General features: G+C 48.1%; 3 protein-coding genes across 6 annotated transcripts in view; 1 reads left to right on the top strand and 2 right to left on the bottom strand.

Annotated features, from left to right (window-relative positions):
- Positions 1-1,810: 1,810 nt before the first annotated feature.
- tsen54 (TSEN54 tRNA splicing endonuclease subunit) lies at positions 1,811-12,533 on the bottom strand. 3 transcript variants are annotated; one of them, XM_061224145.1, is made up of 12 exons: positions 12,417-12,533; positions 10,680-10,838; positions 9,754-9,817; positions 9,347-9,430; positions 8,957-9,055; positions 8,302-8,351; positions 7,952-8,056; positions 6,572-6,738; positions 5,824-6,318; positions 5,011-5,071; positions 4,348-4,464; positions 1,811-3,966 (listed from the first exon to the last, which is right to left on the bottom strand). In XM_061224145.1, the coding sequence occupies exons 4-12, from the start codon at positions 9,410-9,412 to the stop codon at positions 3,816-3,818; spliced, it is 1,311 nt and encodes a 436-aa protein (XP_061080129.1). In that variant the 5' UTR covers positions 9,413-9,430; positions 9,754-9,817; positions 10,680-10,838; positions 12,417-12,533; the 3' UTR covers positions 1,811-3,815. The 3 variants fall into 3 exon arrangements, with proteins under 3 accessions (XP_061080129.1, XP_061080128.1, XP_061080130.1); XM_061224144.1 differs by lacking the exon at positions 12,417-12,533 and adding an exon at positions 11,653-11,786; XM_061224146.1 differs by lacking the exon at positions 12,417-12,533 and adding an exon at positions 11,342-11,383.
- A 256-nt stretch (positions 12,534-12,789) lies between these two features.
- On the top strand, positions 12,790-22,807 carry LOC133115215 (UBA-like domain-containing protein 2). Of its 2 annotated transcripts, none has more exons than XM_061225010.1 (3): positions 12,790-13,004; positions 15,066-15,122; positions 19,228-22,807. In XM_061225010.1, exons 1-3 carry the CDS (start codon positions 12,885-12,887, stop codon positions 19,534-19,536), a joined length of 486 nt encoding a protein of 161 aa, XP_061080994.1. In that variant the 5' UTR covers positions 12,790-12,884; the 3' UTR covers positions 19,537-22,807. The 2 variants fall into 2 exon arrangements, with proteins under 2 accessions (XP_061080994.1, XP_061080995.1); XM_061225011.1 differs by having other exon boundaries at positions 12,870-13,004; positions 14,942-15,122.
- An 843-nt stretch (positions 22,808-23,650) lies between these two features.
- The window catches only part of LOC133115024 (glutamine-rich protein 2), a 20,526-nt gene continuing 19,900 nt past the window's right edge, over positions 23,651-24,276 (bottom strand). The window contains exon 16 of the mRNA XM_061224730.1: positions 23,651-24,276. This exon is cut by the window's right edge and continues 1,465 nt beyond it. The gene's annotated coding sequence lies outside the window, so the exon portion shown is untranslated.

Here is a 24,276-nt window from a genome sequence, read left to right on the forward strand (position 1 = left end):
GCAGTACCACAGAGAGCGCGCTTGTTATATGGCTGACAAACGCCTGTTAATTCAGTTGCGATGGAAACGGATTTCTCTCCCGTGGGCAATAGATATTGACTTGACAAATAGAAATTAAAATGAATACTTCCTTTTCCATAATTGGGCCGGGAAGAGTAAACAATACTTGTGTTTGAATAGTTGTGTTGATGAACAGCCACCTTCAGAATCATAATTGAACACTGGAGCCTGCTCCTTGAGTAACTACCGTAGTATGGTGTCAGGTCGGACATAACAAAGTAATACAAAAAGGTACTGACCATGAGTAGTAACAAGAAAACACAATGTCTGTTGTGTTTAAAGTTTTAAATCTAGTCCAGCAAAGGTTTACTGGGGGATTACCAGTAAAAAAAACGAATTTAAAAAATCAATGATTATCAATGCTCTGAATTGCAATTTGTTATCGTAAAAACCAGCCTCAACCCCTCCCAAACCCCACCAGGGACTTAGTCTGGGCACTACTGCACAGGATTGTAGAGTTCATGCTACCAGAAGACAAACAGGAAACTGTGATCCTAATCAGTAGAAAATAAGTGACTGTGCTAGTCAGTTCTGAGCTCCTGTTGTGTAATAGGTGGGACACAATGTGTTGCTCAAAAAAACATAGCAGCAAAAAAATGTATGATCTTAATCCCTCAATGTGTAAGATGACAAATACCTTATTAGAATGTTCTTAACTGAACATTCTAATGCTGATGTCACAATCACTACTGGTAACCGAGAGCAGATCTAGAACACTTAGAACACTTAGAATTTTGAACAAACGTTCCAAAAAACGGGTTAAGTACAGCTATGACAGGTGCTATATTTAAAATGTGCGTTTCTGATTTAACACTGGTGCAGAAATAGCGGGCCCAGCAGCTGGAATAGCAGCCGATGATTCTTTCAGATTAAATGATGTCGGTCTGATGATCCAGTTTGGGGTGTGCATGGGAGGTCAAGCACGAGGACATCTGGCAGCTGGTCCATGCCCTGAAATGGAACTTAAGAGTGACAAATTTAAGCACTCGCAAGGCTTAAGAGGAGGGGGGGGGGGGGTCTGTCAGCCAATACTGAGCGGATACTGAAGACATCAGCCGACACCAAGCTCCTCATCACATCATACAAACATCCCCAGGCTATTGTGTTAAAGACATTGAGAAATAATCCATTATGACATTACATATATGGTTTACCTCAACACACAGCCCTGTACTAAAAGCCCATCTTGGGACATTAGCATATGCTAGAAATGCTGCGATGCACTGCACTGGATTTGGTTGGTTTTACAGTAATCTAGGTTTAAATGGATCTATCCCCATCAAATAAACATTAAAGGCACAATAGCTCATTCCTTCTAACGGTCAAGAGAGGTATAGCAGCAACAAACACCCTCAAACCACAACGCTGTTTATCCCTCCCCCTTCTCTGTAAACGTGGAGACGTTGAAATGCCATTGGCTGTGGCAATTAGAACCAGTTTTCAGCCAATGAAAGGATTTGTAAACACAGGCAGAGGGAGAGTCAATATGTCAGTGAGCCATTGTCACTGATAGGAAGGGATTTACAATGGTCTTGTAACAATGTTTTCACACAAAAATCTGACAGATTGTACCTTTAAATAAATAATATGCTTCACTGGTCTCAGCTTTCAGCAGCCCACTCCAGGGAGTTCCGGAGGCTCTGAGAGAAATGTTAACGGCACATTACCGCAAATCATGTCATTAACTCATTACCTTCAAAAGCCAGCAAAGCATTGGTCTGGTCAAATCATCGGAAACAGACACACAGTGTTTTAGGCAGTCAGGTTTAATAGGGTTCCATCATCGACTAGGGCTGTACACTGCACGGAAAATTAGCCTCGCGGTGAAGCGCACAGGACTGGCCGAAAAATATGAAAATAAGAGCTCTCTATTTTCCCTTTATCATTCCTGTCAGACTAAACGGATGCAACAGGTTACCCTGTCCTGCCCTTTTCCAAGCAGAGAGTGCAAGGATTTCCCCTACCTTGGTACACAGCAGACCACTGGTGTCAAATACGCAATCGTTTTTGGATTCAAATACTTTTCTATGCCTTGCTGAGCTGGTCTAGGATATTGGAACCTATGAAATACTGTCAAAAAAGGGCACACCCTGCCTTGTGATCCTCTTGGTCGGCTCAACTGCAATTGAGCAAAAAAAAAAAAAGTATTTGAAACAAAAACGAGCACGCACATCTGGTCTGGTACAGAGCGTTTTCCATTTGACCCCTCGGTTAATACCGCTGCACAAATGCATTTCCTGCCAACTCTTTGCCACTGACATGGCCGGTTGGAATGCATTTTCCTACTAACAGAAGGACACCAGTAAATGTAGGTCGGCAAGTTATTCTATTCAACGGAGAGTCTTTAAAAACTAATACAGACAGGAACTTGACTTTATTGCTCAGAGTAATTAGCCATTCGATGAGGCCGAGAACAATTAATTGAACATAAAATTATGATTAAATGAGACTGCTGCTCCAAATTTATTTGAGAGGGGAGGTATTAACAAAACACGACCGAGTAAACAGCTCGTATTCATATTGGCACCATCAAGCCTCCAAGAGAACGTGTAGGTCTTTAAATGGAGCGATTTCAAGTAAATATCAGTATCGAATTAGCAGCTTAGCCGTATTGCATTCACTGGGTACTGTGCTGGACTAACTGGACCAGAACACAGTGTAACCCCAGGACTATGTGGACCAGAACACAGTGTAACCCCAGGACTAACTGGACCAGAACACATAGTGTAACCCCACGATGAACTGGACCAGAACACATCGTGTAACCCCAGGATGAACTGGACCAGAACATTTATACATAAACAAACCACATAAGCATAAACCCATAAGCAGCCAACCATGAACAAATACATGAACTGTCTTAACACTAACCTTGATGTAAAGTGTTACCGATTATCCCCCTCAGATTATTTAAGTACGCAAAGAAAATCGCCCGAGGGAGGAGTCCACTGAACATAAAAATGGCTGAACGTTGTACGAAGTCTCTGTACCAAACCCTGGGGCTCTGCCCCTTCCTGTTGATGTCCTGCACATTGTGCTGAAGAGCGAGGACAGAGACAGGCCCACCGTGCAGCCTGAAGCCCGTTACAGACTCTATGCAAGGAACACAGACGCAGGGCAAACGCAAGCTCTTTATATGCAAAACACTTGTTCGCCGGCTTCTTTGAGCCCTATCTGAGGCTATGCACCTCCAGTCCACAAGGTGGCAGCCTGGCCCAATCTGGTTTGAAAGGATAACTTCTTTACATCCCGTTTAAATTTAGCGCCTCTAGCGGAAACGCGTCACCCGTTTGCGTTGCGTTAAGATTTTGGGTCCACACATTTCACTACGTGGGGACGCGAGAACGCCCCCGTGCGTCGCTCCGTGTGTCGTTTCCCACGATCACGTTTTTGCGTTCCTTTGCGTAGAGCGCGTAACGGGCTTTATAGTGCGCTCGTGAACAAGGCTCTCTGAACAGAGCTCGCTCCTGATCTGATGCGGTGGGGCTTCGTTCCGGAATGTTCCCTCGCCTCTCGGGGCACTTCGGGAACAGCAGCAGCGGTGACAGGGTCTTTGTCAACTTTGACCCCGTGAGGTCACTGAAGCGGGCGTCGCCCCGGCACTCTGCTCCCCCACTGAATCAAGATGGCCGCCCCGGCACCCTGCCCCCCCTCCGATTCAAGATGGCCGCCCCGGCACCCTGCTCTCGCACCGGATCAAAATGGCCGCCGCGGTGCCCGGGCCAGATCAAAATGGCCGCCGGTGCCCAGGTCCCTCAGTGGGACAGGTCCGTGGGCAGCCGGAAGCTCTTGAAGGTGTAGAAGGAGATGTCACCGTGGTCCACCACGGCGAAGGTGACGGGAACGTCCCCGCTCTGGAAGGACAGCAGCTTCAAGGTCCGCAGGTCCGGCACGGGGCTGTCGAACCTGGGACACGACACCACCGTCACCGGCCGAAGAGCTGGCCCATATACACAGAGCCCTCTGCTGGATATTCTCATATTGCAGAAACCACAGTCAATACATGCTGCCATTTCCATGTGTAATATTTATCACAATTGCAAGAGCAATAACACCCAGCCTTTGAGCTGAACAAATAAAGGTAGGAAAATGGCCTAAAAGGGTACAAATGCTTGTTGCTGGTACCCCTAGTCAGCAATATGGAATAAATTAGTACCTTTTTTGCTTGGAAAACACTCATTTGTACCCAAAGAGAACATGTAATGTTACTGTACTGTAACTTGATCCTCGAGGAACAGAATTGTACCTGCACAGTCACTTTGCGTGTAGGCTATGTGTGCTTTTTACCTGCACACACACATGCGCGTGTATGGCTTCCCGGGGCTGGACTTCTTGAAGTCGGCCACACTGTCAGGCTGGTAGACGTTGAAAAAGATGGTCCACTCCGGCGGGTCCTGTCCCGGTCTGTGAGAACCACACGGAACACTCGTCATCGACGACTCGCTGACGGCAACCAATCACGTCACAGAACTCAGAACTCACTCAACTGGTTCACATCAACTGACTGACAGCACGGTTGCTCCGCCCACTATGAGCTCCATCACACCACCCTATCCCAGCAGGAGCTGTGGGTATTTCCAACTGTGAGCAAATTAATAATAATAATTTGATATTTAGCTAATTTAATCCAAAGCGCGTTACAGTTGATTAGACTAAAGAGGGGACAATCCCCCCTGGTGCAATGCAGGGGTTAAGGGCCTTGCTCAAGGGCCCAACAGCTGGTCGTATCTTATCGTGGCTACGCGGAGACTTTAACCGCCAACCTTCCGGGTCCCAGTCTAATGTACATTAGCCACGATGCTACAGGTTACGCCTTTCAGCGACGGTTCATATCAAGTGGAGAGAACTCCTCCTCGGTCTGACCCCTAACATGAGGGGGGGATAGCTGACCAAACCACGACCACCCAGAAACCAAAACCGAGCGACCACACAGAGGGGAGGGGCACACACCGAGACACTCCCTCCTGCCAATGGGAAGACTGAATCACGCCGATCCTCTTCATCACGTCACCTGTCAGAAATGAGAGAAGTTCACCTGTACTGCCGCACACACCCCGTCAGCCAAACACAACCTCACATCACGTGCACTCTATCCGTATGAAGCATTGCTATGGTAACCCAATCGTGTAAGGTAATGTTGTACGGGGGCTGTATAAAAGTATCTGCTAAATAAAATGTAATTTAATGTAGTGTAATGTAATGTAATGTAAGGTAATGTAGTGTAGTGTAGTGTAGTGTAGTGTAGTGTAATGTAACATTCTGTAGTGTACTGTAGTGTAGTGTAAGGGAGTGTAATGGGAGTGTAATGTATTGTAATTCACTGTAATGTAAGATAAGATAATGTAATGTAAGGTAATGGAGTGTAATGGGAGCGTAATGTAAGGTAAGATAAGATAATGTAATGTAGTGTAATGGGAGTGTAATGGGAGTGTAATGTAGTGTAATGGGAGTGTAATGCAGTGTAATGGGAGTGTAATGCAGTGTAATGGGAGTGTAATGTAGTGTAATGGGAGTGTAATGTATTGTAATTCACTGTAATGTAAGATAAGATAATGTAATGTAAGGTAATGGAGTGTAATGGGAGCGTAATGTAAGGTAAGATAAGATAATGTAATGTAGTGTAATGCAGTGTAATGCAGTGTAATGGGAGTGTAATGGGAGTGTAATGCAGTGTAATGGGAGTGTAATGCAGTGTAATGGGAGTGTAATGCAGTGTAATGGGAGTGTAATGCAGTGTAATGGGAGTGTAATGCGATGTGGTACCTGGGCTGGCGCACTGTCCCGGCTGCAGCAGGGGCTTCACCTCTCCCTCCCACAGGTGCGCGGGTCTCTCCCGCCGGCTGCGCTGACTCCTCCGCTCCAGCAGGTGGCGGTACTCGGCCCAGTTCCCGCAGCGGCGCACCTCCCGGTCCCTGTTCACGTCGCGGCGGTACCGGGCCCGGTCGCGCTCCCGCTGGGTCAGCCGCTCCTTCTGCGTGTTCAACCTCCGCAGCCAGGGAGCCACGTCACAGGGCCCCACGGACAGGGGCCCCGGCAGGAGGGCGGGGTCGGGGGCTGCCAGCCTGGGGAGGGGGCCCCTGCTGCCCAGGTCCGGGAACGAGAAGGCGCTGAAGTCCCAGCGGGCCCCGGAGGCACGTGGCAGCCCCTGTTCTGGCTCCGCCTCCTGCCCCGCCCACCAGCTCCGCCCAGGGGCGGGGTCAGGGGCGGAGTCAGGGGCGGAGTCAGGGGCAGACGCCATCTCCACGGAATCCCCCGTTCCTGGCGGGCGTTCAACATATTTTAAACAAAACAAATAAACACCAAGAGGAAAAAAAGTTGACAATTACTTGGCTGTTATAATACACTTTACATCAATGCAACATTTGTTCTTTTGTTCTTAAATCACAGGTGAGCAAGGAATCAGGTAGCTGGCATTGTTAGACCCGAGTTGCTTTCATTTGCATTAAAAAGGCGTTGTTGGCGAACTAAATGGAATATTTATTTTAAATCGTTCCACAGTAACATAGCTTACCACAAGTCTGCTCTCTTGAGCACACGTCTGGCCTCTCCTCCTCCTCCTCCTCCTCCTCCTGCGCAGGGGCTGGGTCCAGACTGGAGTCAGGGCTCAGGCCTGCAGTCTCCCCCTCCTGCTCCACCTCCATCTTCTCCCCCCCCCGCCCCTCTGGTCCGTCAGCGTGCCTGCAGCGAGACGCTCGAGTGTCAGATACAGAGACAGTCTACAGACCCTCTGTGCCCACAGACAGTCTACAGACCCTCTGTGCCCCACAGACAGTCTACAGACCCTCTGAGTCCCACAGACAGTCTACAGACCCTCTGTGCCCCACAGACAGTCTACAGACCCTCTGTGCCCCACAGACAGTCTACAGACCCTCTGTACCCCACAGACAGTCTACAGACCCTCTGAGTCCCACAGACAGTCTACAGACCCTCTGTGCCCCACAGACTGTCTACAGACCCTATGAGTCCCACAGACAGTCTACAGACCCTATGAGTCCCATAGACAGTCTACAGACCCTCTGTGCCCCACAGACAGTCTACAGACCCTATGAGTCCCACAGACAGTCTACAGACCCTCTGTGTCCCACAGACAGTCTACAGACCCTCTGTGTCCCACAGACAGTCTACAGACCTATGAGTCCCATAGATAGTCTACAGACCCTATGTGTCCCATAGACAGTCTACAGACCCTATGAGTCCCACAGACAGTCTACCGACCCTATGAGTCCCATAGACAGTCTACAGACCCTATGTGTCCCACAGACAGTCTACAGACCCTCTGTGCCCCACAGACAGTCTACAGACCCTCTATGTCCCACAGACAGTCTACAGACCCTCTGTGTCCCACAGACAGTCTACAGACCCTATGAGTCCCACAGACAGTCTACAGACCCTCTGTGTCCCACAGACAGTCTACAGACCCTATGGTCCCATAGACAGTCTACAGACCCTCTGTGCCCCACAGACAGTCTACAGACCCTATGAGTCCCACAGACAGTCTACAGACCCTCTGTGTCCCACAGACAGTCTACAGACCCTCTGAGTCCCACAGACAGTCTACAGACCCTCTGTGCCCCACAGTCTACAGACCCTCTGTGCCCCACAGACAGTCTACAGACACTCTATGTCCCACAGACAGTCTACAGACCCTCTGTGCCCCACCGACAGTCTACAGACCCTCTGTGCCCCACAGACAGTCTACAGACCCTCTGTGCCCCACCGACAGTCTACAGACCCTCTGTGCCCCACAGACAGTCTACAGACCCTCTATGTCCCATAGACAGTCTACAGACCGGCGCATCCCACAGACAGTCTACAGACCGGTGCGTCCCACAGACAGTCTACAGACCGGTGCGTCCCACAGACAGTCTACAGACAGGCGTGTCCTGCTCACCCGGAGCCTGGGCTGAGGCTGCGTTTCCTCTTCAGCCGGCGTCCGGGCCGGTCCGACACCTGCGGCAGGTTCAGCTGCCGCTCGTACAGGGACGGGATGTGGGACCTGCGGGGAACACACCGGGTCAGGCGGCCAGGAGAGAGAGATACTGCCCAAATAACAGTGGCGTTCAAAACCACAAAAACCACTGATTTTCATTGAAATGTAGTACCAGTAATATGCTATGTATGAGGTTTCGAACACATCTATGTCTTCGCCCACTTCTCCACAAGACACACCCACACCCCGGAGATTACACACAAGCATTACATTCATTACATCAATTTAAAAAAGAAAGATTCAACAATTACCCATCAAATCTGGTCACAACATATCCCAGTCTCTTCAAATGGCCAAAGACCTTAAGAAAGGGAAGAGAGGAGAGAATGAAGTTCTAATTTCCTGTATGTTTCTGTACACTTTCTTTAAAACATGTCCTTTTAGTATTATTCTACAGTAAAATATTCAGTGTTAAGTCAACTCTTACAGAGTGTATATGGCCCCTACTGAACTCACATGTAGTCTGCTAGAGTTGAATTGACACTGGGCATTTTACTGCGGATAGTGTCTTGTTTGTTAAGTTGCATTGTGTAGTATTTCAGTGTACATTGTTTTGTTTTCAATTAAATGGTAAATGGTTGCCATTTATACTGCGCCTTTATCCAAAAAGCTGCACAATTGATGCCTCTCATTCACCCATTCATACACACACACACACACACACACACACACACACACACACACCAATGGCAATTGTCTGCCATGAAAGGCACCAACCAGTTTGTCAGGAGCAATTGGGGGTTAGGCGTCTTGCTCAGGGACACTTCGACACACCCAGGGCGGGATCGAACCAGCAAACCCTCCGACTGCCAGACGACTGCTCTTACCGGCTGAGCCAATGTCGCCCGTCAATTAGGCCAACATACCAATAGCACTGTTCCCATCCCATTCCCATCTCCCGGGTACCTGATAGTGCTGCAGACTCACGGTGTCCTGGGTGAGAAACCGCTCATAGCCCTCCTGGATCGACAGCGGGAGGTCACGGTAAAACACTTGCACGTTCCCCTGGCAACGTCAGAGAGATAACCACAACAACATCAAGGAGTAATGAACACAAGACATAAGAAAAGCGTATTCAATATTGGTTAAAAAAAACAATGGAAACATTATCATTCTCTCGCAATGGATGGCGGAGCATATGACCTCACAAAGACCTGATTGTTCAGCAGTTGGACACGGCACATGATCTGACTAGTAGCCATGTTCTAGTTTCCCACTCGGAGAGAATCTTATTGGCTTGTAATAGTTGCAGTTGTTAATTTAGACCGTCTGATTGGCCGTCTGGGTGTCACTCACACACTCCATGAGGTAAAGAGCCTCTTCAGGAAGCAGAAGCTGCTTTCCACGCTCAGAGAATCCCATCGTCTGCCAGAACTTCGCCTGCAACAAGAGTCACATGACCACAGGAACTCACACAGGAACTCAAACAGGAACTCAAACAGGAACTCGCACAGAGCAAAACCAACGAAAAATAACATACAGAGAGCAACGTTTTTCGTTTTTTTTGTTGGTTTTAGCACAGACAAAAACAAAAACATCAAATGCATATAATTAACACAAAGAGGCCAACTTCATGTAGGAGTCCTGCAACCGTCAATTCACGTCTCAGCAAAATTACAGATCTGTGTAAACACCGTGTTCGACTCCACCAGGCTGCTCCTAAATTAACTCGCCCACCCCCACCCCCGGCCCTCCTCACTCACAGCGGGGGACTGCAGCTCCACAACGCCGTCCAGGGGGGTCCACACGCCCTTCACCAGGTTTCCACTGCGTGGGCACACACAGAACCAGCATCACACCTTGAGTTAAAGTGCCTCCATGCAGTTTAAGGCTACAATAGCTAAGATTTCTGTGTTACAACAACTGTGACAAGACCATTGTAAATCCCTTCCTATTATTAGAAAAGGCTCACTGACATGTTGACACACCCTCTGCCTGTGTTTATAGTCCCTAAATTAGGGTTTCAAAATATGCAGTGGAATTCAACGTCAGCACGTTCACAGAAAAGCGGTGGGATAAACAGTGATGTGGTTTGAGGGTGTTTTTGTTGCTGCAATTCCTCTCTTGGCCGTCAGAAATTACCGAAATTACCCATTGTACCTTTAACATTAGGCTCAGGCATTTCTAACAGCTGCTCCCTTCAGATGTGCTGCACTCTCAGAAATAATGCTACAAAGGCAGCACATTTTTGTTCATTAAGGAGCACATTTCTGAAAACAAATCCTGAATGGTACATTAATGTTCTTTGGGTACTGATAAGTACCTTTTACAAGCAAAAAAGGCACAAATGAATTATTATCATGGCTATAGGCCACCACCCCAGTGACAAGCGTACCTTTTTTGTACCTTTGTTTTAGTGTACCTTATAATAACTTATAATTTGTTATTTACCTGACACTTTTATCCAAGGCGACTTACAGTTCATTAGACGAAACAGGGGACAATCCCCACCAGGGTTAAGGGCCATGCTCAAGGGCCCAACAGCTGCGTTTTATTGTGGTGAACCATCAACCTTCCAGGTCCCAGACATGTACCTAACCCACTAGGCTGCCCCCATGCCATTAATCATCTTGTTTGAATGTCTAGTTTCCCCCTCCCGAATCAGTCCTCTGCGGCCGGCGAGACTCACAGTCTCTCCACCCGCTCCTCTGACAGCAGGTTCCAGTGCTCCGCCAGGCTGTGTTCCAGCCTCCGTTGCTGCTGTTCCGACGCATCCGGGATGAAGTCCTTCTGGCCCCGCAACGGGATCTTGTGGCTCCGTGACCGCGCTGCGAACAGCTCGGAGGGCCTGTCCCGGTAACCGTGCAGACGACACGTTAAAATGCAGGAATGCCTTCAGTAGCCAACGTTATTTTAAAAAAAATTACCGGAATTACAGATCAGTAGGAAAACAGATCCCTTCATTTTTTACGTTAAAATACCATTGACCTTCCCATTAATAATGAAGACTATTAACTTGTTTCTAATGGATCTTGCAGAAATTAATAACACCATTAACGGATATTGGTTTCCTTTGGGGTACTTCATTAAAATTAATGGGGTTGGTATGGGTTCAGGGGTAAATTAGTGTATAGTAAATTGTAATAATGTATAATTAATGTCATTTTAAGGGATGTTTTATTTCAAAGTGTATATTGTACAGCTAAGCGTATTCAAATAACTTTACTTGTTGAACGAAAAGTCACTTTTTTAAACTGATCGACTGGTAAGAAGGTGCAGCCTATATGGGGAAACGTTCAGGCTTGGGTGTACACTGTACAGAAACAAAACAAAGCAAATACTGTCTCGTACTTGTAAAACCGGTCTGTCTTTACATTTCGACATCCATCTTTGTACCCGTCACCGGAACTTAGATCAAAATCTTCGACCGGAACTAAATAAACACCATAGAGAAAGTGACTTAAAGGAATTTACAGTGGTTCTGGTTGTCGAGGGGTTTGCGGTTGGAGACTTGGCTAAACTAATCCACTAGCTCCACGTGCACAAACTCCAGTTTAAGAGAAAAAAAACACTGAACCCAGGCACCTAGCGATAAACACATAGTGCGGTTAAGCTGATAATGCGGCTCGAAAATACTGCATGAAATATATTTTGATCTTTACCTGAGAAATTCACTACAGAATCCCAAATCCACATCCTTCCGTGTTTGACCAGAGTCTGCCATCATGTCTGAACGACCAGACGACGCACGACTGGGTCCTAGTGCACTGGCTAGTTATACATGGTTTTGTTATACATACTGTCTGCCACACGATGGCAGCAGGATGTTTAACCACAGCGTATTTTAGGTGTTGTACGCTTATGCCAGAACAAAAAAATGTAGAGAGCCAGACAAAATGCCATTTGAATGTCATATTCTATGTTTTGTCTTCGTGTGCTTGGTGCAAACAATCCATAAAAGATGTGAACAATGTCTACTGACCTTCTTAATTGCATACCAAAAACCTTTCGAAAGTAACATTTTCACATTTCTCAGGGAGATTGGATGGATTGCAGTCTGATAAGGGACTTTCGTTGCAAATATGCGTGTTTACAAAAAGTAAAGCCATTATAAAGACGTATTAAACATGAATAAGTTAGTATACGTGTCGGTATTGTGTTATTAGATGTTTTAAATGTGTATCACTTATTGGCGTGGTGTTATAAATGTTCTTTCTTTTTTTCCCCGCATCAATTCAAGTGTTATGGCCTTATTCACATAAACTAAACCTATACTATAGCTATAGCTAGGGAAATAATTGTATGTGCTCATTTGAAATATAAATGTGATATGAGCGAGGTTGGTTAATCGATGTATCACAAAACTTACACTAAGAGCTAGCTATTCTCCAGAATTAAAAACACAATACATTGATAAAGTGCCTACCTCAGTCTATATTGTCTATGTAAAGTACAGGAACATTTTGTTTTTCTTTCGCGTTGACGAATGAAGCATCTTGCCAAGGCCGCCAGACAAATTGAAGAAAACAAACACAACCGTGAATTGACCAATTACTGACTAATATCTCGAAAACTTTACTGGAAGGGCCAATAAACACGATGACTGAATTCTTCCAGTTACAGTATCCAATCGGAGACGGCCTGACCCTGACAATTCATAGTTGCGGATTGGCTATTTGTTTTTGGCCAATAAGATGTCCGAATGAATACTCATGTGGACTCAGACGTCCAATCGGCTGGTGAATTGGCCTTTGTTGTTGGTGATGACACTTAAATATTTGTTGTTACTGGAAGGCAGGGGGAGTGGAAGGTTGGGAGGCCCTGGCTATACTGAATAATCATTTCTTCATTGTTTTTACTCACTGTCTGGCGTGGCGTGGCGTGAACGGTGGTCATGTCGGTGAATACGGACGAGCTCAGGCACCATGTTATGATCAACCAGTTCGTCCAGATCGCCGGTTGTGCCGCTGATCAGGCGAAGCAGCTTCTTCAAGCGGCTCACTGGCAATTTGAGGTGTGTTTATATGTGTGTAACGTAAAGTGAAAGAGGGGTGATGTGATATGGGGGGGAGGGGGTGTTACAAGGCGTTTTCAGAAAAGTTTAACCATATTTTACTTAAAATATCAATCTATGCTTTCTAGGTTATTTGGTTTATGGGATTTACTTGGCTACTGTAGCTATTCACACCATACTGCAAACCACGTTAGCTGGTTACCACATCCGGAAGACGTGGTCAAATGCATAATCGATACTAATCGCCGATTAGCTTGCCAGGGCAGTGGATGATGGACGACGTGTTTATTATTATTATTTTTTACAATGATTGGTAGCTAGCCACGTTTCAATATCACATACTGTCGCATTGCTCGCAAAGTAGCCATTTCGCGTTCCCGAAACATTCGTTTCACTTTTATGTTTCTAAGCAGAATCAGTGGCATTTTATATTTAGCTAGTTGATTGGGGATGGTCGCATTAACATTGTCGATAGGATCATAGACCAAATGGGATGATAAGCAGGCTAATGTTGTACAGCTAGTGAACACCACCCAAGAACCTATCTGGATCGTCGTGAACTGGATTGTGTCTGGGGCGAGTTACAGTACACTTCCGAACATAACTCAATAAAATTGGGGTTTATTTGTGGCTATCAAGCAAGATGTTAATCGGCTACACCAGAAGGGTGCTCGTGCTGTGCTGGACTTGGAGTGTAGTAATAGTAGTCGGTAGTATACGTTAGCCTGTTCAGTGTATACAAAACAATCGAGTAGTTTCCACCGCCGTCGTCAGATCTGTGAATCCATTATCGCCAACAGCGTCACAGCTCGTGGATACCAAGCACCCATTATCACTGCGAAACACGCGCTTGCAATGTGAGCTGCAGTACAAAACATGTGTGATTGTGACCCTGCGATTTTCTGATATTCATCCGTTGCTGTCATTCAGCCTCACACAATGGACGACACAGTTGTCAGAAACGGCGTGTACAGTGTATGAATTAATACAGGGTGAAGGTGATATCCCAGCCCAATAGCGAACAATAAAAATAAAAAAAAGATATTAAGAACACTGCCCACAAACCTGGTTAACGTGACTTTCCTCCCAGCTGCTTGCCCTAGATTTGCAATCTCAGATGTACATATCTGTATCTCAACAAATACTTCGCTGGTGAAGTGATACGTTTATGTTTAACTGGCTGCTGACAAACCATGTTAAAGTGAAGCGCACTGCAAGCCAATGAAGCCATGGGAAGAAGGGGGACAGCCGTTTTATTTCACCCTGTTATTTGATATCATGTTCCTGAAATGGCCGAGTTGCTGGCCGTGTTTGAATTGTGATAATATAGGGATAGTAATCAGGTTTTTACATAGTCCTGCATTTAGGAGAACTTTGCTCGCTGGAAATGTTAATCTCTACAATGTTCTCAAAAGGCAAACATTGACTGAAGACTATTTCATTGAATTCAGACTTGAGTAAGTTGTTCATTTTAGTGCTATTTATGCAGATGTATGAAATTGCATTCAGGGCTATGTAGTCAAATGGCAACACAACACACAACTTTGACTTTTGGATTTTTACTTTTTCCAGTGCATACACCTTTCCATAAATTAGGCAGTGTCGGATATGAATGTGAAAAGGGCAGGGTATGTGAATGAGTGGCCAACTCTTGCTTTGAATTAGCAGCTCAAAGTTAAGGATGTAACACATTTGCTGTCGGACTGAACAATGGCAAACTCAATCGCAGAGTTGTGGGCCGTACTTTTGGCTTGCGTTGAAAAGACAGGAAGTGGTAGTTTGCGCAAGAGGAAGTGCAATCCGCCCTGCTGGGAGACGTACACAAAACGATAAGGACGATGACATCAGTGTAATAGAATTCTCATAAGCACAGTGATTTTTTTTTTTGATGCGTTAACAGAATTAATGCCAACACTTTTTTTTTTTTCCCACCGCAGACAGTTATAAGGAAGTTATTTCTTGTAAGAGAGGGTGGATTATACACCCGGTCCTTCAGAGTGTAAACACACAGTCACGGTCTGGAGTACGTACTCATGCAGCTCCCATCCTCTCCCACCACAGATGGCTCTCAGCTCCTTCTTCCAGGAGGCCAGTATCCCCAGTCACCATCATCAGATGGTAAGTGCATTTAGTTCACCAAACCCTCCCCCCCCCCCCCCCCCCCCCAAAAAAAAGAAAAGAAAACATGCTTGTTGCATTTTCTACATTCCTGTGGGTGTGTTTGAGGGAGTGGAATCTTGGCAAGGTCATGCCTAGAGGGCGTGCGTTTCAGAAAAAGGAGGGCTGGGGTGGGGGGGGGGGCTCTCAGACTGTTGACATTGCATCACTGCATAATTTGAGACGCCCTGTGGTGGAACGTCCGGCCCTGAGATATGAAATGTGTGTTTCTGCATTTGGGCTCGGTGTTCAAATATTGTTCTTACAATTACAATTGGTGGGCAAGACCAGACACGGACAGTTTCCCGGTTTAAGATGAACAAGGTTTCGGTTCACCGCAACAACGGCAGCCCTGCTTACGTAGCGACTTCAGTCAACCGTGTGAAGCCAATTCAGTCGCCCAGTTTACATCTGACATTAGTGGAGATGCACTTCTGGACAAGTAGTCTGCAGTCAAAGTAAGTGCTTGGATTATGCCCAGCCAAGTAATCTTGACCTGACCACCCCCACACCCCCTACACACACACACACACACACAGCTGTTGTTGTTGTTGTTGTTGTTGTTGTTGTGAAGTATACAGGCTTGTTTCCCCTTTGGGGGGAATGATAGGTATGAGGAAGTGTGTGTGTGGGAATGTGTGTGAGGAAGTGTGTGTGTGCGGGAGTGTGTGTGTGAGGAAGTGTGTGTGTGCGGGAGTGTGTGTGTGTGTGTGTGTGTGTGAGGAAGTGTGTGGCCCTTGTGTTTTGCTTTTACAGTGCACAGCCATTGCATCACACAGGCCGGAGGCTGTAACAGGATGTGGGGGGATGGGGGTGGGGGGGGGGGGGGGTGTCATAGGAGGGGTCATTTGCTTTCAGCCATTTCTGTGTCCTGCAGCAAGACACAGAGGATGTAGGGAGAGGGGGAGGGGGAGGGGGCAGGAGCAGGATGCACAGAGCTTTTGGTAATAAATCACTGACCCCCGCTGGCTGGGAGGTGCCTCTGCAGGGCGCTGGTGTCTACACACGTGCATGAGCATACATGTGCGCACACGTGTCATATGTCCAAGTCCACACATGGTCCTTTCTGATACAGCAAAGGGCAGTAAAAACAAAAAAAACAAAAAAAAGGAAGAAAAAAAACAAACAAAAAAACGGACTAACTAATCTATAAACTTGGCAGATACTGTGGGCCAGACCAACCTATTGCAGTCTAACAGGACAGAGTCCAGGGTCTCAGTCTCCTCACATAGGGCAGGAAGTTGCAACTTGTAACTTAGTAATAATACAAATAAAAATAATAAAATAATAATAAACTATAATTATAAACAACAATATGTAACCTATGATATGTGTAGTAATTTTGATTGTTGTAGTAATTTTGAACTAAAGAGGCAATACACACTTTACCATGCCTATGCACAAATATAGTGCACGGCAGCCTGTCAACCAATCGGAACTGAGTATTTATTTGAGCCAGGGCACATATACTGTACATATACATACAGTATGTGTGTGTATATATATATATATATATATATATATCCAGTCCCATTCCAGGTTAAGTCTTGCAGACATGCACACCGTTTCCACTGGGTGTTTGACTGAGTCTGGTGTGATAATCCCAATGGTTCAATGCACATTCTGTACCGAGGGAGTTTTACACTATCTGCATAGACCAGTTCTGCCTTGGCCCCCCCACCTCTGCGTTCTGGCATGAGGGAGCAGGGTTTCACGTTCCCCTCCTGTCCTGATCACACCTCCGGTCCATGTGCTCGAGAGACGGGGGGAGCCCCACAGGTCAAAGGTCAAAGGGCACCTGTCTCTGCTCGTCCTCCTACAGCTGCTGAAGGAGGCTGAACAGAGCTCTGTGTGTGTGTGTGTGTGTGTGTGTGGGGTAGGATAGGAGACTGGGGGTTGTATATGTGTGTGCCTGTGTGTGTGCCTGTGTGTGGTATGAGACTGGTGTGTGTGTGTGTGTGTGTGGTACTGTGTGTGGTATGAGACTGGCGTGTGTGTGTGTGTGTGTGGTACTGTGTGTGGTAGGAGACTGGTGTGTGTGTGTGTGTGTGTGTGTGTGTGTGTGTGTGGTACTGTGTGTGGTAGGAGACTGGCGTGTGTGTGTGTGTGTGTGTGTGTGGTAGGAGACTGGTGTGTGTGTGTGTGTGTGTGTGTGTGGTACTGTGTGTGTGGTACTGTGTGTGGTAGGAGACTGGTGTGTGTGTGTGTGTGTGTGTGTGTGTGTGTGTGTGTGTGTGTGTGGTACTGTAACTGGCTGTTACTACAGGAGAACCCTCAGGGCTGCAGAGTCACGCTCCCTCACTGCAGGTCCCTGGAGATTCTGTGTGTCAGGCCTGTGTAAACACACACACACACACACACACACACACACACACACACACACAGACAAACACACACACACACACACACACACACACACACACACACACACACACACGCACACACACACACACACACAGACAAACACACACACACGCACACCCAGGTAAACTCATGCACTCAGTACACACATACAAACACACACACACACACACACACACACACACACACCCAGACAAACACACATGCACACCCAGGTAAACTCATGCACTCAGTACACACATACAAACACACACACACACACACACACGCATACTCAGTACATACACACAGTACATACACAGACAAACACACACACAGACAAACACATGCACTCAGTACATACACACACACATACACACACACGGAAAGACACTTCCAGGGCGCTGTATGTGAAACAGCCTTCTGAGAAATGGCAGAGATGTGGCTGAAGGTTTATTTATAACGAGCGCTGAAGAGATCCCTTCTCCCTGTGCAGAGTGTGTGTGTGTGGTGTGTGTGTGTGCCAATAATTATGGAGCCCACTGTATGCATGTGTTTGAATATGTGTATGCATGTGTGTGTTCGTTTATATAAATATGTGTGCGTGTGTATGTGCGTGCGTGAGAGTGTGTGTGTGTGTGTGTGTGTGTGCGTGAGAGTGTGTGTGTGCGTGCGTGTGCACGTGTGTGTGTGTGTGTGTGAGAGTGCGTGTGCGCGTGTGCGTGTGTGTGTGTGGTGTGCGTGTGGTGTGTGTGTGGGTGTGTACATGAGCAGTAGTATGCTGGTAAAGGACTGATAAAGCAGGCGCAGGGCAGCGGAGGAGGAATGGAGGAGAGACTGAACACACTCCAGCTAGACTGGGGAGGCGAGCGCTAAAAGGGGGAAACCAGCCGCTCGCAGAAACGCTGAGCTTCAGCGAAAGAGACGACCGAAGGAAAATCACATGACCTGGAAGTCACATGACCGGCCTCGTGCCCTGCTCCCCCACTCGGGCACAGCTGGGTTTACACATCTGGAATCGGCACTTTTAACAAGAGCTTCGCTATTTTCACTCTTTCTTATCCTGGAAGTGTTGAGGTCGGTGGTCTCAGACACGGAGGGCTGTGTGTGTGTGTGTGCTGGGTCTCATTCCAGCCCCAGGGCGTTATTGTGTAATGTGTTCACAGTTGTTTGTAGAATTAGGGCTGTAGGTTGTCATGTGTTCTTTGTGTTGTCTCGATAACGACTGTGGCGTATCTGCTGCGCTTTAATGCGGTGAAATGCGTGTGGCTGATTGGGAGTTCTCGGGAGAGAAGACGAGTCTCCTTGAGATCCAGATTGTCTTTTTCAGGAGAGACCTGGCCAAGGTAGCAGCCAACACAGTATCAGTATACCATAAAGCAATAAACACAACGGTAACAGATCTAAACTGTTCATCCGATATGGATGAAAATACCCCCAAATTAAAGCTGACAAGTCTGCACTTCAACCTCTTTGTCATTGTATCCTTTCAAACTGTGCTGGAGTACAGAACCAAAATAACAAAAAAAAATGTGTCACTGTCCAGTGAATAATGGTGCTCACTGTATGAAACATAAAAAATAAATGATATAAAAATAAAAAAAACTGGGTTACGGTCTTCATCGAACGAGGCATTTACTTGTTTCAGTTCCCAGGGACGACACCCCCAGGGGGGGCGTAGCGTGACGTAAATATTTAAACGTTGTTTGTGGTCTTTCCCCCACAGATGTGCACCCCGCAGAACACCCCCGCCACCCCGCCCAACTTCCCCGACGCCTTCGCCATGTTCTCCAAGCTCCGGGCCTCCGACTGCGGCTCGGGCAATCCCACAAGCCCCGGCGGCGCCTCCATGGCCTGCTCGCCGCCCTCCCCGGCCTTCTGGGCCTCGGCCCCCCCGCCGGCCCACCAGCCCGCCTGGATGCCCCCCCCGCCCTCCCCCACGGGCCCCCACCTCTGCCACCACCTGCACCCGGGGCCCCCGCCCGGCGGGCTGCAGCCCTCCCCCGCCCTGTCCGCCCTGCAGGGCCAGAGATGAGACTGACCATGGGGGGGGGCGGGCGCGGGGCGGGGGGCGTAGGGGGGGGAGGGAGGGCCGGGCTGGTGACAAACTGAGTTCAGGGAGGAGGGGTTGAGGAGGGTGCCGACCCTGCTTTCAAGTGGTGTGGGGTTTATACGGTCTGGACCGGTTTCCCCAAGGACAGGGCCGGGTGTACACCTGATTATGTCGGATGATCAAGTCGGGGAAATCGGGATTCTAGATGCAGCACGAATTCGGCCGAGTTGTGACGTACTCACTCTTGCCAACACGGTCGAGCAAACAGAGTCCTCCGTGTAAGCAAAGGCAGAGGCTACTATACCACTGCTACAACCCCATAGACATTCTGTGATGATCATGCACTGTAGTACTGCAGCGTTCGATTTCCTGTGGCTTTTGCATTAATAACCCCCCCAGAAATAGCCCAAAAGTGCTGCCTATATCTAGCTAGCCAACTGCTAGCCGAGAATGCAAACATCTGACAGGAACTAACGCGCAGCCACAGAGATTATCTTCGCCTTGTCCGACCACAAGGCACGCGAACGAGTGGGATGGCCCAGTTACGAGGTACGCCCAACTCGGGGGGGAAGCTACCCACCCGACAGCACTTGAAAGCGGGGGGTCGGCAGGCTGTGAGGCGCTCAGGTGCTGGAGCCAGTCCGCTAGCGCGCGGCGCGGGGTCTACATGACGAGTCCCGGTTTGGCACCAGGAAGTGGACGTCTCACAGTCCGCCTGAGGCCTCTTCTGTTCGCCCCGGGGGGTTTCTGAGAATTTTCAGGTCTGAGGAGGAGGAGGAGGAGGGGGAAGTGGGCAATGTATTTTATTTTTCCTTTTTCTGATCAGCCTTTTTCTATATTTTTTGAGGACTTTTTTTTCTAACCCCTTCCCCGTTTATTTCTTTGACAAAAACAAATGTGTTCACCAGCACGCAGAACCCAGGAGTGACGAAAATGATGTTGTTGAGAGGAGCTTCCTGTCTGCAGAGGGGGGGGGGGAACGCTGCCCTCTAGAGGAGAGCGGTTGCAAAGACGGGCGCGGGAAACACGCACGCGCGCGGGCGGGTCGACCTGAGGCTGGACTGGCCCGCACGCTGCACTGCACCGCGAGGAGGAAGTGAGGTCGTTTCACTCCAGCGTTGCCCCGGAGACAGCCGAGGGGTTTCCTGCCGTCTTCGGATGAGCGAACGGACAGTTTCGTTCTGATATCCTCCTCCGCTGACAAACGAGAGGACCTCACAGGAAAAAGTCAAACGTAGTGCGTGCGTGTCACAGTGCGGAATTGAAATCCCGACCAATCGCAAGGTGGTACGGGGAGCTTCGCAACGGGGGCGCAGACGCCCGATTGGAGCAATTCGAGTTCGAAGATGTAATGGAGTCGGGTCTTCAGAGTGTGCGAGAGAGAGAGGGAGGGAGAGAGGGAGGGAGTGAATGAGTGAGAGTAAGAGATGTTTTATACGCAAGCAGTTAGGAAATTGGGGCTAATGGACATTGTGGTCTTAAATCCAACATGAGCAATAATGACAAGACCCCAAGCAATAAACGTCCGTTAACCCTTTCAGTCCCCGAGCCCAATGCGCAGTCACTCCGAGGGGTTTCGGCTCGGGCTGAGAAAGTGGAGAGAAAGGGTAGCAGGGTTCTCACGGGGGCTCAAAACGTAGAGTATAGCGGCCATTTTGAGTGGCTGAAAGGGTATGCGGTCGAGAGTGCCGCGCGGCGGACTGAGAGGGTTAAGAGCACAAAGGCCCCCGAGCTTTAGTCTGCCCCAGATGTGCAGAGCAGTCTGGCCCAGTCTCAGGATGTGGAGACGGTGACTGGAACGGGTGGTGACTCATAGCTGCACCCCCCCTTCCCCCCCAGTAATGCCACACACACACACACACACACACACAGCTGCTTACAGCCCTGTCACCTCCTGGAGCCCCATCATTACTCTAAAGTATATAAGGGAGAGCGGGGTCTGTTGTGATACGGGGTCCATTGTTACCCAATGTTTAGTTTTTAGTCCCCCCCCCCCCAATCAAAAACAAGCCTGCTGTGAATCACATTGCACACCTCGGATTTCAACGGTTTCCTGTCAACTTCCTGTCAACTTCGCGTGACAATCGACCCCATGTCACAAGGGACCCCACTCTCCCGTAGATCGTGTATGGTGAGGTGGGGGGCTCTGTTTCAGGCCCCCCCTGAAAGGCTAAGGCTGGCCCACCGGAGATGGAAATCCCAGGGGTCAGAAAGTAAAAGTCCTGCGCTGCGTTTCGTCCACCCGTCCGGCCAGCTGATTTCACCAATTAGTTCTCCCTCCCGGCTGAAGAATTGTGCTAATTAGGCGAAGCCAGGCGACTGGACCGAAGCACCGGAGCAGACTTTCTGAACCTGGGATTTCCCCCCACCTCTCTGACTGGCGCCGGGTGCAGCCGTTCAAACGCGCGGCACGAGAAACGGTTTCTGTTTGTCTGGACGGGCGGGGAGAATGTTCCAGAACGACGCCGTCGCGCCCGTGAGGCGTGCGCAGGCCTGTACAGACACGCAGTGTGAGTGTGTGTGTGTGTGTGTGTGTGGAGAGAGAGTGGGGAGGGGAGGGGGGTGGCGTTTCCTGCCCCTGAATCACTGGAGCCTCTGCAGTGCATCGACTGCTGCGAACCAGGCTCAGCTCAGACGATGATGATGATGATGATGATGATGATGGTTAAACGCAATACGGTGATCAGGTTGAGTGAGACCGGGGGAGGGCCTCGTGGGAAAGCCGGAGGTTGTTCGACAATGGCAGCACCGGCGGTTTTCGTTGGTCTGGTTGACACCTGCGAGAGACCTCAAATTTAACATATTGGCCATGTTATTGAACATGTTATTGAAAGTAAAGGGAGGAGGAAGCAAGGTCGTGGTTTCATACTTTGTGTCACAAGGAGCGTTTTCGCGTCTTGATGTGGTGTGTGGTCTCCCCCACTGGATTCATCTCACGGAACACTCAAAAGACCAATCTGAAAACTCCCTGACCTGAAGAACTCATATTATGAGTATTAGGTGTCTTCTAGACTGATAATGTGTCAAACAAGATATAACTCTACTTATCACGGAACGCAGTAGAGAGTGAGGTGTAAAAAACCTTTTCTGGAAAGTTCTAGAAAGACCAGCGTACTCCAGAGACATAATGCGTGTGCAAGTTCCCTCTTCTTTCCATTTATTTCCTCTGTCGACATTTATATTTATATATTTAAAAAAAATGTGTGATCTTCTTTCCAAGTTTTTAAAATAAAACAAAGTTTAATAAACGCAATCTGTACCTGTATTTATTTATTTTATTTTATTTCTATTCCGAAGAAGGGAAACTGAGGGCACAAGTTTAAATGGTAAATGGTTGGCATTTATAGAGCGCCTTTATCCAAAGCGCTGTACAATTGATGCTTCTCATTCACCCATTCATACACACACTCACACACCAACGGCGATTGGCTGCCATGCAAGGCGCCGACCAGCTCGTCTGGAGCATTTGGGGGTTAGGTGTCTTGCTCAGGGACACTTCGACAATTCGCGGGGGATCGAACCGGCAACCCTCCGACTGCCAGGCGACTGCTCTTACTGCCTGAGCCATGCCGCCCTTGTTTATGTTGAGAAATGGGCGTGGCTCGTGAAGAGTTCTATATCTGGGCGTTTATCTCTTTTGGGCGAGGTCAAAAATATGCGATTAGAATGTTCTTAACTCAACATTCTAATGCTGATGTCACAATCACTACTGGAAACTGAAAGCGAGAGAGTTCTAGAACACAAGACTTGAGGATGTTGAAGAGACACGCACTGTCTGCCCGAGACCATTTGCATTGTGCCCCAGCTTTTAGACAGAGGTGCAAACCCCAGCCAGATCACACATGCAAATATGTGCGGGATAACTGGCAGCAGACTATGTCAAAAACACGCTGAATTTGCACAGTAGTGAATACCTTCACGACTGCTTTGGGTTGCTCTTCCATTTGTTAACAACAGCCCATTTAGAAGCCATTTCACAGGCAAACATTTAAAGATGCCAGCACGCACTACAAATCATATAAAAATTGTTGAGAAATGGGAAAACATTTTCAAAAAAAGTTGAGAAATTCTTTTGTGATTGTGAATGAAACTGATTTTATTGAAACACAGTTTTCAGGCTGCAGTGACACAATAACATGCTGATAGTGACTGAAATAAGGATGCAGCTTTCATAACCACATTCCTCATTTTATTCAGATTTAACAATCTTTATTTTTTTTGCTGTTCTGCTGATTAGTACAGGGGTGAAAAAACACCAAGCTGATGCAACAGCAGGCTAAAGTGAACTCATGCATATCTGTGAAACTACGGAGAATAAATAGGCCCATTGTCTTGCATAACCTATGACTTCCCAGAGGGAACCCAAACCCTGTTTAAAGCCTATGAGGAACCCGGGCGGGTGTTGAGCGACACTCTGGTTTCTCAGAGGAGACATTTTGTCCTTCACAGTATATATAGACACGCGTTCTCCCCTGCCCCGTTTCCACGGCTACCCATCGGTGGTGCCGACATACTCTTCACACAACACTCGCCATCTGCCCCGGCGAGCTGACACAGCGTGCTCACACCGCTAACGCCCGTTTAGGGCCTCCTCTCCAGCACTCACACCGCTAACACCCGATTAGGGCCTCTTCTGGAACACTCACACCCCTAACACCCGATTAGGGCCTATTCTGGAACATTCACACCCCTCACACCCGATTAGGGCCTCTTCTGGAACAC

The sequence above is a fragment of the Conger conger genome, chromosome 16, assembly GCF_963514075.1.
Source record: "Conger conger chromosome 16, fConCon1.1, whole genome shotgun sequence".
Classification (NCBI taxonomy): domain Eukaryota; kingdom Metazoa; phylum Chordata; class Actinopteri; order Anguilliformes; family Congridae; genus Conger; species Conger conger.

Coding starts and splice junctions, on each gene's coding strand:
- tsen54 (XM_061224144.1), bottom strand. CDS start 11,717: ATGATGGCAGACTCTGGTCAAACACGGAAGGATGTGGATTTGGGATTC. Junction 9,818..10,679: donor GAGGAGCGGGTGGAGAGACT/GTGAGTCTCGCC, acceptor GTGCCCACGCAG/TGGAAACCTGGTGAAGGGCG. Junction 3,967..4,347: donor ACGCGCATGTGTGTGTGCAG/GTAAAAAGCACA, acceptor GTCGTGTCCCAG/GTTCGACAGCCCCGTGCCGG.
- LOC133115215 (XM_061225010.1), top strand. CDS start 12,885: ATGTCGGTGAATACGGACGAGCTCAGGCACCATGTTATGATCAACCAG. Junction 13,005..15,065: donor CGGCTCACTGGCAATTTGAG/GTGTGTTTATAT, acceptor CTCCCACCACAG/ATGGCTCTCAGCTCCTTCTT. Junction 15,123..19,227: donor CCAGTCACCATCATCAGATG/GTAAGTGCATTT, acceptor TTTCCCCCACAG/ATGTGCACCCCGCAGAACAC.